Genomic DNA, 18,227 nt, shown 5'->3' with positions numbered 1-18,227 from the left:
CAAGACCTTTTTTTTGTTATCATGTGGAGTGACTGGATAACAGGAGAGCACATGTGGAGGGCACAACCACCACAGAAACTGGAAGATGGGAGCTCTGATCTTCTGTTCTTCACCCCAGATGTTAGAAATGTATCACAGTCCCAGTTTGAGACTCAGACACCCGAGGAGCTGAAGCAGAATAGATTTTTGATAATATTAAAGAAGATTTGGGGATTTTGCTTAGTTTGGGCAATAATCTGATCGGGCACGTTAGATCCTGAGCCTGAGGGGTGTAATCTGCTACTTCAGGAGTCATTTGTCAAAATTTGAAGTTTGAAGAATTTTTGCCCCCCCACAAAACAAATCATCTGATCCAGACAATATATAAGTTTTGGAAATAATAAAAGAAACTGGGCAGAGGTTTACTGATCTGAGAAAGTGCCTAAAAATAAAACTGTTCACTATTAAACTGTAAAAACCTAGAAACAATCCACTCAACTCTTCATCTTCCACTGGATGGCTGTCAGTGACTGAAGGGAAAACCTCCAGCTGCTTTATGGAACCCAGGCTCCACATTGAGCTGCAGGCGTCGTCTTTATGAGCCTTCAGCTGCATCCATCCAGCCCCTGCCAGGTTATCGAGCAGACCCCACTCTGCTGATGATCCACGTCCACGCCAGCTCCACTGAGACGGCCGGGAGCAGCGGGCTTTGTGATATTTCACCAACTGTAATTACAGTGCAGCAACGGCTAAGCCCTGAGGAGAGCTGATCTGAGACTTCCTATTGATTCTGCCATCGCTGCCCCCCCCACCACCACCTTTACATCTTAGTCTGCAGCAGCTACAACACATGATCCGAGGTCTGAGAAAGAACCTGGATTAGACTGTTGGCCTCCAGTTGAGATCGCTACAGGACAACTGATTTATCTCTGCAGGATTTAAGAGGCAGTTAATAAATACAGAAGTTATGGTTCTTTAATAACCCAAGAGCTCAGCTCATGCTTTTATTGTGAGCCAACACCCCCACTTAAAAAACGGTCAAAAACAGAAACGGCAACTAATTAAAATCCGATTTGTTTTTTTAGCAAGAGTTTCACACAACTACAAATGTAGGGAAATTATTTTGCCCCAAACCTAATCCAACGATAAAGCTCTCCAAAAACAAAACGGGATACCTCCAGGAAAAGGCTGGGATTCTGTAAAAATGAGAAGTCAATCACCAAGTACGGAGTAGGAGGGATGATGATTGGGGACTTTGACTTCTGTCAAGTTATGTTCAGAGCAGGTATGTGACGTGCGTTCTTGAAGCTGCGTTTAGCCTATTGTGTTCACACTGGACAAGCAAGGAGGGGCTACTGTTGAGCGTCCCTACAGGTGGAAGAGTCTTGGTGTGAAATGTCAAAGCGGTGCAAATCTGGTGAATCTCGCTCCAGGCTTTTTCTTTTACAGCTCTATTCTGATATATGAAAGGCTTGGGGTCATAATTTCGTCGGGGCACAAACCGCATTTATTAATTTCTCTTCCATCATCACATTTTCAAACCGTTGGCACGGACGCCATCCATAAGTCACTACCAAAACAGAGTCTTTCACTGGTTAAAGTTCCACCTGGTTCAACTTTCAATGCGCATTTTGTTAGTACAGCCCGAAAACAGTTTTAAAATATTTGAGTAGCTGTGTGTGAACACAGGTGTGTGAACGTAGAAGCCCAAAATGTGCATTCACGTGGACTTTTCATTGGTAGTGATCGCTTCAACGAGTGTAGCCAAAGGCGGCGTGAACGTAGTTTCGCTAATAAAATTTGGACTAAGGTTCACCTCTCAAAACAAGTACCGGTCAGGCAGGTACAGTCAGTCAGTTCACGGGAAAACCACTAGGGGGCTTGCACAGTCGGTCAGACATCCACCGACCTGCTCTGTGGATTTGAGTGTCGGCTTTTCGTTGCCTCCGAGCTGAAAATCATTCAGTTTTTCAGAAGAATACAGCATCAGGGTTTGTGTATGAAAAACAAAAAAAACAGGCGATGTCGGAAAGTATTCAAGAAATCCTTTACAATTAAAATATTTCATGTCAGTAGTTTACATCAAGTGGATCACATCTATAGTGTTGATCTGTACAAACTGCAGCTGATAAAGTATCATAAAACAAGCAGGAAAATTTAAAACATGTACATTCTCCTGCAGCACATGATTGAGTTACAAACAAAAAAATATTACATTTCTATACACCTGATTGAGAAAGAAAAGGTGCCTCATTAGGCAGCAGTGTTACCTGCTGATCAGCAAAAATACAGTAAAACATTCCGATTGGAGAAACCCGTGTTCCACGCGGCTCGGCTGAGTCCTAAGCATCTCCGTCACATTTGTCGGAGCCTCTGAGGCCCAGGAGGCAGATCAGCTGCTCCGTCTGTCTGCATTTAGAAAGCATGAAGGCGGGTCCAGGTGAGTGGCAGGCGTTGGCACCTCCAGAGGTTTCGGCCGCTACATCTGCAGTTCAGGAGTTCAGGAGAAACCTTTTTCCTTCTCCCATCTGTAGCTGAACTACGGCCGATGGAATCTGGGGGGGGGGAAACAGAAAAAGTCAGAGGTCATTCGGAACCAAAAAAAAAACAGCTGAGTTGAGTGAAGGGGGGCTGACCGGGTGTAAATCCTGCTCTCTTCGTGAACTTCCATCTCTGAGCTCTTAAAATCGTTCAGCTCTTTGCGGATGGCGGCCTGAGGAGACAACAGAGCAGTGGAGGTGACGCCCGTGTTCAGAGAAAAAATCTCTAAGGGTGGAGGGGGAATTGAAGGTCACCTTGTCGGCGGGCGTGAGTTTGGTCCAGGGCTTGTCCGCCCGGCGGTCGTAGTCCTCAGCCTGGGTGCACTCTACGTACTCGTGGAAGCGCAGGATCTTTCTGGCCTGCAGCTCGGCCACGGTGGGCCTCTGGGACAGCTGAGGGACACAAACACGTCCAAAGTCAGGATCAAAACAAGAGCCCTGGAAACGGGATAAAAGGGAAAAATCCTGACCTTCCTGGTGAGCCTTCGTTTGATCTCAGACCTCTCCCGCCGCCGATCCGCCTCGTTCTTGGCTGCAGGAGGAAAGAAAAGCCACGAGGGGAATCGTGTTAAACAAAAGAAAACACGATGTGTTTTTGCTGAAATGCATTTGCTGCTTTTCTGCTGCATAAAAACAAAACCTATGAAAACGGACTAATTTATTGCTAACACAAGGAAATGTTTTTTCTCAGTTGCTTCCTGGTGTTTCCATTGATCCAGGCACGCTAAAACCACATCTGTTCCAATAAATGTCAAATACAGATTTTTGAGGGCAATAATAAGGATTTCTGCACAACCCTTTGAAGCAGGACTTCTCTTGGAGGTGGAGGATTACAAAATGAAAAATTCAAAGGCATGGAAGCAAAGTCCAAACCTGCTAAATCCTTAGAGCACAGATTCAGACTTTCTCCTGCTTTAAAACAGACATTTCCCTCTGTTTTTACTCCCTCTAAAGATCATGGGAGGACAAAAGCATCGGCAGAAGGACTGAATGATGGGGAGGAGTCCTCTCACCTTGGAGGATGTTTCTCTGCTCCAGCTCCTCCGCTGATGGCCTCTGACTCAGCCGCCTGAACACAAACATCATGAGTGCGTCTGAAAGGAGCCGCTCCTCCAGATGCCAGGCGGAGATTCAGTCCTAACTATTTTTAAAAACATAAGCGATCTAATGCTGTCTGAATACGTTCTTGCGTGCATATTTCCGCTACTCTCTTTTTTTCCAAAGGATTATCAGAGTTTGTGCTGTAAGTGAAAGGCATCTGTCCAATAAGAAAGCCAGTTTCACTGATTTCTGCAGCTTAAAGACGTTAAGGAAACTTTAGAATCACAGTTCTGAACATCCAAACTGATTTCTAACAACAGAAAGGGATTTTTATTACATCCATTTATTCTGATAAAATTTAACAACCTGTTCATTCGATGATCCAACTCACCGGTTTGAGACTAAAAGGCACTTTTGCTTCTTGAGTAAATTACAGTTTACTGGTTGAAGTGAAGGTGGACACACTGAAGGAAACCTCTGCTAACCATCTCTTCACCTCGTCTTCTGCTGGTCTTACCGATTGAGCGTGACTCCGATCTTGTTCTTCAGAGCTTCCCACTGCTCCCTGTTGCTCCAGGTCCTGCCATCGGAGCTGTCCTCAGCTTCCCTCTCTGCCCTCTCCTGTTTCTCCAGCCTTCGGTCCAACGTGTCCTTCCTCTTGACACGGCTGGCCAGTCCGCCTGCAAACACACAGCGTTTGAACGGACTTTGACGGTTTTCCGCTGTGAGATACAGAGATCAAAGTGCCGAAGTGACGAGCAAAAGCGCCTGGAGGCCCGAACTGCAGCAGGAACCATCAGCGCGTATGGAGAGACGTACTTAGAGGCTCATCGTCGTCGTCGTCCTCCTCCACGTCATCGTCGTCTCTGTAGAGGATGGGGCCGTCAGAGTCCTCCCCGCTGTCGCTGGCGTCTCCCTCGGGGATGACGCTCACTCTGGGGTCCTCCACCAGGGCCCTCCTGCTGCGGGGCTCCAGATCTGGCTGTCGCAGAGGCCTTTGGGGCTGCAGCTTCCGCAGCTCCTCCTCCATGTCGAAGTCGTCGTCTTCCGGCCTGCGAAGCCAAAAGAAAGGCCAATTCCTGTCAAAGACTGATCTGCCACATCTTTGAAACGTATATCGACTCAACAATCTGATGGGAAATACTGCTAAAACAATAAAACTCAATTATTTACAGCAAAGACCGACTTATAGCTGAAAATCAAGAACTTTTACAGCCCAGAACACTTCTTTTCTTCTTCTGTACTAATCCATGTACAACAACCTGGGATGAATTCCCTCCTTGATCCCCAGAGCATCCTCCGGTACCTTGGATGCATTCAGTTTTTTTTTTTTTTTTTTTTCTCATTTTAGATGCAAATGCTTCAGAATTCCTGCAGATTTGTTTTCCATATTTTCCTGAATTTCTGGATGTGGTTCCAGAACTCACAAGTTTCAGGTACAAGATAACGGGTCACGGGGCTGCCAGAGCCTATCCGGCCACTTATGGGCGAAAGCAGGGGATGCCCTGGACAAGTCGCCATTCTGTCACAGGGTCACACATCACACACCCATTCTTACTCACACCTGTGGACAATTTAGAGTTTCCAATTGACATATGAAGCATGGTTTTGGACGGTGGGAGGAAGCCGGAGTCTCAGGAGAAAACCCACACAGAAAGGTCCCCATTGATGTTCTGTTTCAGGTCCCCCAGCCGGGACTTGAACCAAGGGCCTTCTTGCTGTGTGGCAAGAGCACACAAGAGGACGTCTTTAACAATACTAACATACGTTTATCATTGGCTTGTTCAAAACTGTAAATTGTAAGATTTTTTAGGAATTCAAACTTAAAAGAGAACAAAATAAAGCTTTAAATCTGTTTTTTACTCTGTTTTTTCATCTTCTTTTATCTCATTCATGCTTTCAATTGTTTCCTTTTAGAGATTCCTGCTTCGTTTAGTTTTTCTTTTAGTATTTCTTTTCAAAATATTAACTATTTTAAATCATTAAAACTTAACAGAAAAAAAAAATCAAAAACTTTGTTTTTATTAATCTGAAAACTTCAACTTTGATCTTCTTCAGACTTTGATTGGTTCAGGTGACATTTGCAGTTTAGGTAAATTATTCAGAATTAGTTTTTCCCCATGGAAACTTCATTATGTATATTCTTAGTCATTATGTGGGTTTTTGATTCGTGTCTATTTTTTCCACCTGATAAATGTCAATAATATTAGCTTATTCAGAAACAATCAGTTCATAACTGATGCTCTCCCATGCGCTTCACAAAAGCTTCTTTCTAAATCCTATTACTATATTCAGTTTTAATTAAGATTATTTTAACCATGAGAAGTATTCTTCGAACTGAGCAATGAGCAACGTATTGGTTAATAAAGTTTTTACAAGTGTAACAAGACAAAAAAAAAGCATTTTTAACAATGTTTTGCTTTTGTTGAATTTGTAGCACAAATACTTCTTTTTCCCCTCAAACTTTAACATTTTTTTAATTGGTCTTAGACGTCTAAAATAGCAGCTTTCCATTTAAAACCAGATGTTGCGTCAGTCTTCCCTCTTGTGGTTTTCCTGGACATTTATTGCTGATGTGGATTGAAACCGTGGAACTGTTGATGGTTGTTATGGCCTGTTCTTTGTTGCTTGTTTAAACTGAAGCAGATTACAAAAATAATAAGAAAAAGGTTTTCCGATGAGGTTGATGAGGTAGAGGTTGGAGCCTCAGAGTAAAATAAATCATCTGTTAATCTTTAGTTCTCTGAAAAATGTTTTCAAACTTGGGCAGCTGTTTAGTTCAATTTTCCAGTTTTTCTTGACTTTTCCAGAAAAATCTATTATTTTCTTCTGTTGCGGTGAAGAATTCACAGAAGAACTTCCTGACAGTTTTCCAGCTCACTTTTTTTTTCCTAAAAAATTCCATCTGTCCTTAAAAAGTGAGCTGAAAACTGTTTAATAAGCAGTAATTATGAAGGAAACATTAAAAATAAATAAATATTAACCCTCCCCCCCAGATAAAAAAATGAACAAACTCCTAGTTGATGACTTACAGCCTGAGGGGTTCGATAAAGATGGGGAGGGACCGCCGGTTGTTGCCGTCGTCCTCCAGTGGGATGTCTGGGGGGAGGTCAAACAGAAGCGAGTGCGCCCTCTGGTTCCCGCTGGTGGCGGGCTGAATGGGACCGCTGGTCGCCAGGGCTTTCTGAATGCGGATGTGCAGCGGGAGCACTGGCGGCTGGCTGGGGGGTTCGGTTGTTGGGCTGGGTGGGTCACATTGCACAGAGTTGTTGCCCCCTGCTATCTGCAGGGACTTAGACCTGGGGGGAGATGGGGGTATGTGGGAGGGCGGTGGGAGCTGGAGCTCTGCAGGCTTCTGAGACACTGTTGCGTTTGTCCGGTTGTCACTGCTTTCTCTTTTGGGGACAGGAGGGGGCGCTGCTGTTTGCACTGAGGGGGGCTCAGAGGAGCTTGGGTCAGAGGCCTGAGTGGGAGGAGAAGGTTCCACAGAATGGCGTTTGGTGACGGGCGTCATCCTCTTGGGAGGCGTAGGTGGAGATCGCTTGCTGGGGGTAGGGACCGCCATCACCCCCCCGGGTGGCTGCGACGCCTCGGCTGTTCAAAGAGACAACAGCGGAGGTTAAAGTGGGTTAGCAGATTCAGCGGGTCCAGTTAGTTCAATTACCAGACTGGCTACAGATTGAGAATCACTCATGCAGGCTCTCTGCAGCGTCTACACGTTAGTACGATTCTGGATGGTGGGGGGTGGGGGGTCATGTAAATTCATGCAGTGCATGACTGGTGTTAAGTGAGCTCCTCCTCCCGCCGGGTTTAGTACGAGGATACCTGAGCTGGTCTGGTGGGCTCTGTGGCGCAGGTAAACGGGCAAGCTCAGGGAGGAGCTCTGCTCATTTTGGCGCCCCCAGCTGGTCCAATAACACGGCTGCCTGACATTTGAGCCCCTCTGCAGCGAGGGGGCTGGCAAAAGCGTGTGCAGATGTCAGGGATGGGCAGGTTCACATTCCACACAGGGAGATAAAAATGAAAGCATTTCAGAAGAGGAAGAGAGCACAGAGCAGATGAAGAACAGCCTCTGTGAGGGGCGCCTTTGTGGCATGGCTGCCCCCCCTGGGGTGTTTGTCCCAACACTTCTCCTAATGGAGGCTTAAAAAGCAAACTTTTATTTACTGATTCGCTCGTTAAAAGTAACTATTTGAATCATGAGCACTTTTGCAGATGTCCAGACACAGAAATTGAGTCAATATTTCCTCCTTAAAGCTTTAATAGAAAAGATTTGAAATCATAACCACCCATTCACTGCATAATGAAGCAGAGGGATAATCGCTAAAAATCACTATCATTTAGTTTAATTTATGTTCAAATTAACTTTAAAAATGCTTAGACTGAAATTATTTGCTTAAAATCAGTCATCTGTTTCTCAATTTTTTGTTTTTGCTTTTTTGTGGTTTTATTTAGCAGCTTTTGCTTATTTCATGCGCTTTGTTAAGTCCTCATGACATTTTAAAAACAATCAATCAATTTAAGCATTTATTTGAGCAGTTATTGTTGGATCGGAAGCACTCTGGACTTTCCAGAAAGTAGTTCAGACGCATTCAGATTTGCAGGATGTATCCCATTTACGAACAACAGAAAAACAGTGAGATTATAAATGATATTAGTTAATTTAAGTAGAAATTAAACAAACGCACTAGAACTTTCACAAATCCTATTGTTATATTGGAAAAGTGCTTTAAATTTTTTTTATTTAGTCCCATTTTTGTATCCCCTGTAACTATTAATAACCAATAAAGTAAGTGAACTCCAGTGAAGCTGCAGGTTCTACATCTTTAAACGACTTATGTGGAGACAGTTCATCTCTGCATAGCGACGGGTTTTTCTTAAGTTGACAGAAGAAACTCTCTGACCTTCCCAATACACAATGCAGCAAGGGTTGGTTTCAGAAAAAAATGGGAAATATTGTGTGTTTATCAGACAAAACTGCGTTTTTTTGTTGAAATATTCAGTTATCTGCATCCCCATTTATTCCAAATATTGCACTGTCATGCCGATTGGAACTATGGGAGGTCAAATTCTGAACCTTATTAAACCTGGATTTGTTGTGTGGGTCTGCATGAATTAAAAAAAAGGCATTTCTGCATACTGCGAGCACTTGCTGTAAATAATAGATATAATTAAGTGTCAGCAAGATTTATTAAAACTGAAATCCTTCATTTAAATTGCACCAAAGCACAAAACGTCATGCAGCAGGGTTGTTTGAAAAACAGCTTTGGCTTGTCATAAATATTCAAAAACCAAACAGCCCCTCTGTATTTTTAGATTTGTAGCGTTAGCTGATGTCTGAGCTCACAGATCCTGTAGTTTTCTGTTAAGACTGAAAAGCTTCTCCTGCTCATCTTTCTGCACAAAAGATTCTAGTTTTCGTCAAGTTTATGACAAAAAACAACACAAATGTTCTGCTCCAAAATGCTACATACAGGTGAATACGAGTTCCCATAAACAGGTGGAACCTCCATTAATGTTTCTTCAGAAAAATCAGAAAATAGCACCATCAGTTGGTTTTATTTTTGTTTATTATCTTCATTTTTATACCATTCCTATTAAATTGAAATGTTGCTTATTGCCCAACTTAAATGTGCTTTATTTGACCAAAAGGTGGATTTTCTACAGTGAAACTGACAGTTTAAAGTTTGCAAACAGGACGAGTTCTGTTCTGCACTGATGTTTTAAAAATTACTTTGTAATTAACAGTCTCATATAAAAGGAGATGCCCTTTTCTTCTCCATTTGCCAAATTTGACCAATATCCCGATATGTTAAGTCTTAAAACTGTTCATGTTTGTTTTTAAAAACTGACCACAGAAAATGACTTTTCAGAAACAAAACAATGTTCCTGAAAACGTAGAGACTTTGCAACTTAACTAGGATCACAAAGTTATGTAAAAAAACAAATGTTCTAGTAGAAATCACAGATTGTGCCATTTTCTGAAACTATTGATGCTATTTCACAAAATCATAATATTGGTTTTTGATTTGGACAGCTTAAATGTCAGTTCATTTTTCACATTTTCATTTCAAAAGCTGTTTGAATGGCTGTCAAGTTTTTATTGATTGTAACTGAACCATAGGGGAGCTTTGATCAATAAAGAGAGAAGTGCTTCCTAAAAGATAACAGCAAAGCAGTTTCTCAAGCCTGTAAATTAATCCATTTCTCCAAAAGGTGTCACTTCCTGAGATTACCGATAACACCGGCACAACTTCTCCATGTTTGCATGAAGAAGTCTTTATTACAAAGATTCTTGGAGATATAGTTCTGCTTTAATTATGTTGTTGGGACCATAAATGCATCTGCGCGACTGAAACAAACTTGTTAGTCTGTGAAGGATTATGGAATCTGGGTGGACGGAGACGACAATTACCTAAAACTACCAATATATTTTCAACTCTTTTTAAAAAATCTTTGATTTCATATCCAAACCCTTGAGGAAATAAAATAATTGTTTAGATTTCCAAACATGGCCCAGTATATCAGCTAAACTCCAACATTGAGCTCCTATGATTAAAAATTTCGTGTAGTTCGAGCTAAAAGCACCTTGATGTTCGGAGCAGAAGTGGCTGTGGCATGCTGAGACAGAGCTATATAAAAATGTTAATTTTGCCCTGCAGAGATATTTTAATGTTGTTCCAAAGACAAGCTGGTACACAGCTTTCCTTAGAAATCACAAACCGCCTCAGCAAACTTAGTCATTTTCAGTTAAGAGCTAAAACCGGCGCTCAGACTCAGAAGTAAACACCGTCTTATAAATGAATAGATCTGTCTATAAATACTTTCAGATCTGAAGATACAACTCCTTTTCAAACATTAATGTTCTTCAGAATCATTGAAATATAGTCATGAGGGTTTGAGCTCAGTGTTCTGGAACTAAAGCGTCTTGTTTTCCACTTGTTCTGAGGCTTTTTTATGTAGCTTTTTGAGAAGAATGAATTTGCACTAGTTTAATTTGAGCGCAAGTACTTTGGAGATCTGGGTCACAGGTCATATTTCCTAGATGCTGAAAAATAAAGAGTTTTTAATGCAACCCGATTTCCAGAGTAGAAACAAGGAAGAGGTAGCATGATGGTCTGGGCTGTTGTGATAAAGAAATGGTGATAAAGAAAGAACTCTTAAACCCAATTAACAAAATTCCACTGGATTTGGAAGCGGAGAAAAACGGCTTTGTGCTGCACTACTTTTCAGTAATAAAATGTTCACACAATCAGAATACATCAGCTGATTCTGGCATCAGACTCCATTGGAATTATGTTAATTGCATAAGCAGTATAGCATGTTCTAGTTTGTTGTCGCTGGGGACTGCTCCGGTGTTAAAGGGTTAAACAGCAAAGGACCGTCTTTGCGTGCGGAAAAGGCCGTCTGGACGCTGCACACCACAGTCTTATCAGGAAATCAGTCCACATAGTGAAAAGAGAATTTCTGAACCACGGAGCGAGGCAGCTGTGGCGAGCTCTTTTTACACCATGTGGTTACGTGACATTTTGTGCCCTGACAGTGCAGCTGCGAGGAAAAACATGTGATTTCAAACAGGTTTTCCCGTTTTGTTGCTCCACCTCTATGTTATGGAATTTTAACATTGGTCACTTGCATCCCATAGAAGCACTTCAAAAGGGGGGAAGCAAAAAAAAAAGCAAACAACTCGAATTTGACCTCAAATTTCAATCTTGTCTGATGAAATAGAACAGAATACTATTTTAAATGCAGTTATTAGAATGATAGGCTCCTCAAGCATTGTGTTGAATGAATGCAGCATGAGAGCAATACAGAGTATTAGGGCAGCCATACAAAAATAATAATAGGAATAATATGAATAAAGTCGTAAAATGATCAGGAATTTTTTTCCAAATTTTAGAATTTATTCTTGTAAAATTTTAACTTTTTCCTCATAGTTTTACAACTGTAGTATTTTAAAATTAAGACTTTCACATCACTATTACTTTTTCTCATAAATGTACAACTTTATTCTTATAAATTTCCAACTTTTATAATCAAAATTGTATTTCTTCCCATAAAGTTGACTTTTTTCTTGCTAAATTTGTGACTTAATTCTCGTAAATGCCTGTATTTATGGACCTAATACTTTATCGTAAAACGCTCAACAAGAGATCTAAAAGAAAACGTTTGTTCTTCCCATGAAGATCCAGGAAAGAATTCCCATTTTTTATCACATCTAGAGGGAAGGAATGAGCTTCGGCTTATCTGGAAGCTGGAATGCTAGTCTGACCGGCTGTCAGCTGCAGTTTCTTTTTTCTTTTATAAATATTTGTTCTGAGCCCTCTAGAAGACTTTAGAGAGGGCAGGATTGAGCAGCCTTTTTTCCTATGGGTTGATCAGTGGTTCAAATCCTAGACTCTACATGTATTCTGTCCTTGGACATTACACCAAACCAAAAAATGTCCTATAAAAGTGAGAAAAAAATGAAAGAATCACAAAATGTGTGATTTCTGTGTGAAACACAGACAGCTGCATCTGTACAACAGGAAGACACTCACCAAGTAGTGGAGGGTTGCTGTTGCGGTTGGTGGGTTTAGGTGGAGGGACGGGAGGCTGCTTGGCATGGGGAGGAACAGGGGGAGGAATACTAGAATCAGCTGAGGAGGCAGCAGGAATGGGAAGGGAAGGTAAGTCTTCTGTTATTAGAGAGACTGTTCTGGGCGGCTTGGCAATTGGTACTTCATTAGAGGAGGAGCAGGACGAAGAGGAGGAGGATGAGGAAGGTGGGGTCGCATATGTGTGGAAGTCAGAGGGAAGACTAGTGGAGGGCTTGGGAGGAAGCAAAGCCTGCTTGAGCGGGGGAGGCTCCTGTTTGGAGTCTGGTGCTGGACGAGGGTTGGGGGCGAAGATACCAGCGGAATCTAAAGAGACAGGGGGGCAAACAAACACAGAGTTGAGAAGAAGCCGTCAAGAAAACACCGAGCAACAAAGTTTAACACAAACACACACACAAAAAAAACATTAAAGCACACAAAAACTGGAGCAAAAAAGAATAGCTTGGCACAAACACTAAAACAAAACAAAAAGTCAACTGGAGCACAATTAAGGTCAACACAAAGATAATTTAGCACACAAACACGAGCAATAAAAAAGTTAAAAACACAAAAAGACTAGAATAACAACAAAAAAGTTTTTGTTTTTATGCACAGAGTACAAAAAAATATTGAACAAAAAAGGTTGACATGTACAAAAAGGATTTTAAAAAAAAACAAAGACGCACAAAGACTGGAAGAAAAAGAAGCCTAACACACAAGCATTGGAGCAAATGAAATATTCAACACAAATAGCAGAACATACAAGTGCTGAGTATGTCCAATCACAGCTGAGCTCAGACAGCAGATCAAAGCTGCTTCATTCAAGTTAAAAAGCAAAGGTTTTTTCTTCTTAACCATCGTTTGACTAACAGCATTCATATTTTAACTTTTTTTTTAGAAATAAATTACAGAGAGGCCTTGCTAAAGTCAAATATAGATCTCTTGGAAAAGCATTGATAGTAAATATTAAATTTTAGCTAGAATTCTGATAAAGTTGCAACGCAACTTCAATTTTAAGAAATAGGAAAAAATAAACATGCATCTTCTGCAGAACAATATTCGATTGTTTCATTAGTGGGGAAAGGTTTGGTGTTTTTGTTGAAAAGTATCTGCTGATGAAGCTACCTTTACACTAAACATAAAATGTTGTCAAGATGCTGTATGATATATATATATATATATATATATATATATATATATATATATATATATATATATATAAACGTGATTTTACTCCTTTTCTTCCAAAGTTGTGCCATCGAGTGCATTATAAAGGCTTCTTCATTTCCACAGAGGAAAGTGCTGACGGCACGCTGAACATGTTTTTATTATATGCTGAAGCAATTTCTGTTGATTAGCTGAAGACATATGAATGAATGGAATTGTTTGGTGAGGTTTTCGAATTAAGTAATAGTGGAAAAAAGCACAGATTTTTTTTTTAAACCAGTTGGAGAAACAAAGCAACATTAGCTCTATATCGTACAAACGGTTTGATTTCTTAAACATTTTTATTTTATCATTGATAGTGTTTGCCAAAAAAAAAAAATGTCATGGCCCTTGAAAATATTTTAGGTTTCATTTCATTTAAATAAAAATAAAACCTTCCAACTTTTCTAGATGTGAGATGTAACTGCAGCTCACATATAGGTTTGCCACTTTGCCACTTTTGTCCCGATTCCTAAAACAAACTGATCTACATATTTAATTAAGTGTAAATAATTTGAACTTTACTACCTTCTTGGAAGGTCCAAAGCGCTTTACAGTCACAGTCCCATTCAGCCGCCATCATTCACACTGATGGCGGCTCTGCTGGCACCAACCTAAACCATCAGGAGCAATGTGGAGGTCCGTGTCTACCAAAGGACACTTCCACACACAGGCAGGACAGGAACCAAACCTGCAATCTACCAATCAATGCTCGACTGCTCTACCTTGATATAAAAATTCCTGTACAGTATCTTAGCTGTTCCTAGTACTGCACTTTTCTGGACAGCCATGTCTAAGGTTTCCGTTTGTTTTGATTGCTTGAAATAAACAATATCAAATTCCAATAAATATTTCCTGGTAGCAGATCAGTTTTTGCAGATTAAAAGTCATGAAACACAGCAGTGGGTTTTAAGAATCAGGATTAGAAACTAGAATAACTAATAACTCCGCAATAATAAATTACACTACGAGACAAGAAGTGTAGTTTGGTTCCAGTTAGATCTTTTGAAAGTGTAGAAAGTGATGCTACATTGGATCACAGTCACTTTAAGTGATTTGAGTCAGTAGACAGATAAGAACCTAACCTGAGAGCTTTTGGAACTCCGTAGGGGAGACGTATCTGGGAAGTGTGGTCCTTCGATCGACCTCCGACGTCGGTCGAGGTCGGTTTTCAGCCTCTGATGAGCTCTTTTCTAAGGGAGGCCGCGTTTCCACATCTGAAAATGGCCTGACAGTTGGGCGAGAGTCTTCCATCGTTTTTTCTTTCTTGTCTTTGTCCTCTCGCCTCGCACGATCATCCCTAAGATCTTTTTCATTTCTTTTAGCCCAGTCATCCCTCTTTTCCCTGTTATCTTTGTCTATTGGAGCATCTTTTCGCTCTCTGTCTTCTTTCAGTTTGTCATCTCTCTTCTCTTTTTCCCTCCCAAGTCGCTGATCTTTCTCTTCTCTTCTGTCTCTCATGTCCCTCCTTTCAAAATCATCCCGCTCTCTTTTTTCCTTTTCATCGACAACCTTGCGCTCCCTGTCTTCCCGCTCCCTGCGCTCCCTATCTTCCCGATCCTTGCGCTCTCTTTCATGTCGATCAAGCGTTCCATTCCAACGCTCCTTATCATCTCGACCCCGCTCCCTGCGCTCCCTCTCATCCCGTTCCCTGCCCTCCCGCTCTTTGCGCTCCCGCTCATCCCGTTCCCTGCCCTCCCGCTCCTTGCGCTCCCGGTCATCCCGATCCCTGCGCTCCTTTTCATCTCGACCCTTACGCTCTCTTTCGTCCTTATCCCGATCCCTCCTATCCTTCTCAATGCGATCCTTCTTTTCTTTCTCATCTCGATCTCTCCGTTCTCTCTCATCACGATCCCTTCCATCCCTATCTATCCTCTCACCCCTTCTGTCGCGGTCGTCTCTTACGTCGCGCTTTTCTCTATAGTCCCTCTCAGTTTTGTGGTCAGTGTCTCGATCCTTCTCTTTTTCCTCTCGCCGGTCCTTTCTGTCCATGTCGTCCTTGTCCTTCCTTCCTCGGTCTTCTCTGTCATCTTTGAGGTCTCTCCTCTCTTCTCTGTAGTACCTGTCATCTAGTGTAGCTCCTCTGGGTAAAGTTCTATTTGAATCTGAAGGAACACGACTTTGTCTGTCCACATCCAGAGGTAACCGGGCATAAGAGTCCACATCTAGAGGAGCCCGGTTACTTCTGGAAGCATCAGATGGTATTCTGCTACGATGGTCTTCTCCTTGAGAGCCTTTTGGGAAATTTTTGCTCATGTCCGGGTCCCCTCGGGAAAGTCTTACATCCGACAGTCTATCCACATCCATTGGCTCCAGGTGCCCATTTTTCACTGATGGACCTTTTTCTGAAGAGAATCAGACAAAGGAAGTGGAACATGCATTTAAAACATCAAAGAAATCTTTACTTTTTTACAATATATACTCAGTTAAAAAAGAAACTCCACCAACCATTTTCAGGCACCTCTTTTAAAACACCTGTGGCAATTAATTCTTGTCGACTTTTCCTGACAGAAATTTTTCTTTCCAAAACTTCCCCCAAAAAAAAGGTGGAAAAAAATGTTAGGAAACATCTCTAAATGTTTTAACATACAGGTAGAAAAGGTACCTTTGGACGTTTCAGCGAACTGATCACTTGGCTTCTTCTTCCTCCATTTCCAGGGCCTGAAGATTTTTCCCATCTTGGAGAACTTGCCTTTGCGTTTAGTTAGAGGTGTTCCTCCACCAGAGTTTCCTTCCTCCCCCTTTGTTTTCTGCTGCGAGTCGACCTCATCATCTGCATTGACATGGGAGAGAACAACTTTTTTTTTTAATCCAATGGATAAAATCAGAGACAGCAAAGAAACTACAAATTGTGACCTGATATTTTTTAAAGAAAAAAAATGGTTTTATTCTTGCTGTGGTCCAATCAGTACAATGACGGCAGCACTTGATTAATACAGCCACACATTTATTATTAATCATCTTCCGTTATCAATCACTGAGCTACATGTGCTTCACCTGAAGACCAAGTAAAACCTTCAAATTCAAGTCAACAGGTAACCTTTACACCAGAGAGGCTGAACTTAGTAAATATAAACATTCATGCCAGTAAGTCTTGCCAATTTAGTTCTGCTTTGACTTCATTGCCACAATGATTGAACACATCCCAAGGATACAGTCTCCTTTGGGTCCCCCTGGCAAACTGGTCTGATTATAAAGTCAGAATAATAAAACAAAAAAGCAGCAACAAAAAGACTGAAAGAAAAAACAATTGTAGAAGAAACTATGACTCAAAATGACAAAGCATGAAACTGCTGTAAACGCTTGGCAATGAGAAGTCAGAAGATCTTAGGCAGCAAAACTATGACCGCTGCTGTTGAGCCTGACAGGTCTACTGAGTAAAGTTTTTATAATTTTGCGTTTTATATTCTGACAGCGATGGTTGGAATGTGGGGAGAGAGGTTTCCTTAAAATGCAGCTGCTTCATGAAATGCTTTTAAAAATATCCGAAGGGATGTGAGGTGAGGGGATGGTGAGAATAACAGAAAAAGCTTCATCTTTAGACTCAGACGAGAAGGAGATATATAATCAGTAAACAAGTAAAGAAATAGGGTAAACCTAATCAAAAAATTGAAAATTTAACAGGTGTGTTATCGGTTGACATCAGTATTTGCCAAATTATGTTTTCTAAAAAAATAATAAAAGAAAATAAAAGAAAACAATGTTTTGTGATAAAGTGCAGAGCTTCCTTGAAAGAACTGGAAATAAAGATATTGCAATATTATTAACCATTTTATTATTTAATTTTAACAGGACTAAGTAACAGGTATAACAAAAAATTTAATTTTTACCATTATATTTTACCTTTTTAATTTCTTCATAATTACAGTTATTTGCGTTTTTTGTTTGTAAATCGGAATTTATCCTTCTGCTTTGAGAGCACTGCAACATTGAGGAGGAGGCATATAATGGCTTTGATAATAGCCAGAACCAAACTTCCAAGCTATTGCAGTTGCAACTCCAACCTGCTGCCCTTTAAAAGCAAAGAAAGAGCCCAACACCTTTATGTCAAAACATCCAGAAGTCTCCAAAAACATCAGAAAAAGTCTGTGAATTTTCTGCTGGTTTATTTGAAGCAATCTCTAAGAAGAAGCTAAAACTGCGATCGTTTTAATTTAAACAAGTTCCCGCAATAGAGGAGTGCTGTATATCTCACAGTCAGTATTCAATAAAATCAGTAAATAAAATACTAATTCTAAAGTCTAAATGCAGATCAGATCTGGATTTCCTAATATAAATGTGCTGTAACCAGCAGCATCAGTGCATGTGTTAAAAGGAGGTAAAAGATTCTTTGTCAGGGACACGCGTTCTGATAAGGAGCTTATTAGAGAACAGGGAGAGGCAGAAGAATCAGTCTTCTCTGGGAGTAATCAACCTCAAGAGAGCAAGTTTCTCTAATCCCCATTTATTACAGAAACCAGGTTTTCTCATTAAAGACAAACTAGAGAAATGTGTTTAATGGAGAAAGCTGACAGTAACTCAGTTACTTAAAGTCCCCCTCCGATGAAAATCATGTTTGAGTTTTTGACATGTACGTGTGGCACTTTTCTTATGAAAGAGAACAAATGTAATAAAAATCATTTCATTTTTGAGTTTCTGAGTATTTCTCCTTTTAAATCGTTGTCAATTAAAAAGTCTCAAAGATGCCCGGTTTGAATTTATCAGCTTTTGTGATGTCATAACGGCACATGCTCAGTGCGCACAAGGTCCCCGATCCCCCCGTCCAGCGTGCACAAGCTCAGGTGCGGGAGAAGAGAAGATGGCACACATTGCTGCGTTTCCCACACGCATTTTAAGTGTGTCCAAGGTTGGATTTTATTGTTAGCTGCACATATTTAAAATTAAA

The 18,227-nt window shown here is 41.0% G+C and overlaps 1 protein-coding gene across 6 annotated transcripts in view; it reads right to left on the bottom strand.

Annotated features, from left to right (window-relative positions):
- Positions 1-1,466: 1,466 nt before the first annotated feature.
- Positions 1,467-18,227, bottom strand: part of LOC101162937 (phosphatase and actin regulator 4A) — a 36,122-nt gene continuing 19,361 nt past the window's right edge. For 4 of the 6 annotated variants that reach the window (XM_023960013.1, XM_023960014.1, XM_023960012.1 and 1 more), the window contains 13 exons: positions 15,948-16,115; positions 15,791-15,871; positions 14,428-15,687; positions 12,101-12,463; positions 7,386-7,517; positions 6,593-7,154; positions 4,380-4,612; positions 4,078-4,240; positions 3,533-3,588; positions 2,990-3,051; positions 2,775-2,912; positions 2,616-2,692; positions 1,467-2,534 (listed from right to left, as the gene is read on the bottom strand). In XM_023960013.1, coding sequence (XP_023815781.1) covers positions 2,519-2,534; positions 2,616-2,692; positions 2,775-2,912; positions 2,990-3,051; positions 3,533-3,588; positions 4,078-4,240; positions 4,380-4,612; positions 6,593-7,154; positions 7,386-7,517; positions 12,101-12,463; positions 14,428-15,687; positions 15,791-15,871; positions 15,948-16,115 — 3,311 coding nt within the window. In that variant the 3' untranslated portion in view covers positions 1,467-2,518. The remainder of the gene's footprint in view (positions 2,535-2,615; positions 2,693-2,774; positions 2,913-2,989; positions 3,052-3,532; positions 3,589-4,077; positions 4,241-4,379; positions 4,613-6,592; positions 7,155-7,385; positions 7,518-12,100; positions 12,464-14,427; positions 15,688-15,790; positions 15,872-15,947; positions 16,116-18,227) is intronic. The other 2 variants (XM_023960015.1, XM_011481078.3) reach the window with 2 other exon arrangements.

Source organism: Oryzias latipes, chromosome 11 (genome assembly GCF_002234675.1).
Source record: "Oryzias latipes chromosome 11, ASM223467v1".
NCBI lineage: Eukaryota > Metazoa > Chordata > Actinopteri > Beloniformes > Adrianichthyidae > Oryzias > Oryzias latipes.
Note: the sequence above shows the minus strand (reverse complement) of the source record. Positions and strands in the feature narration are given on the sequence as shown.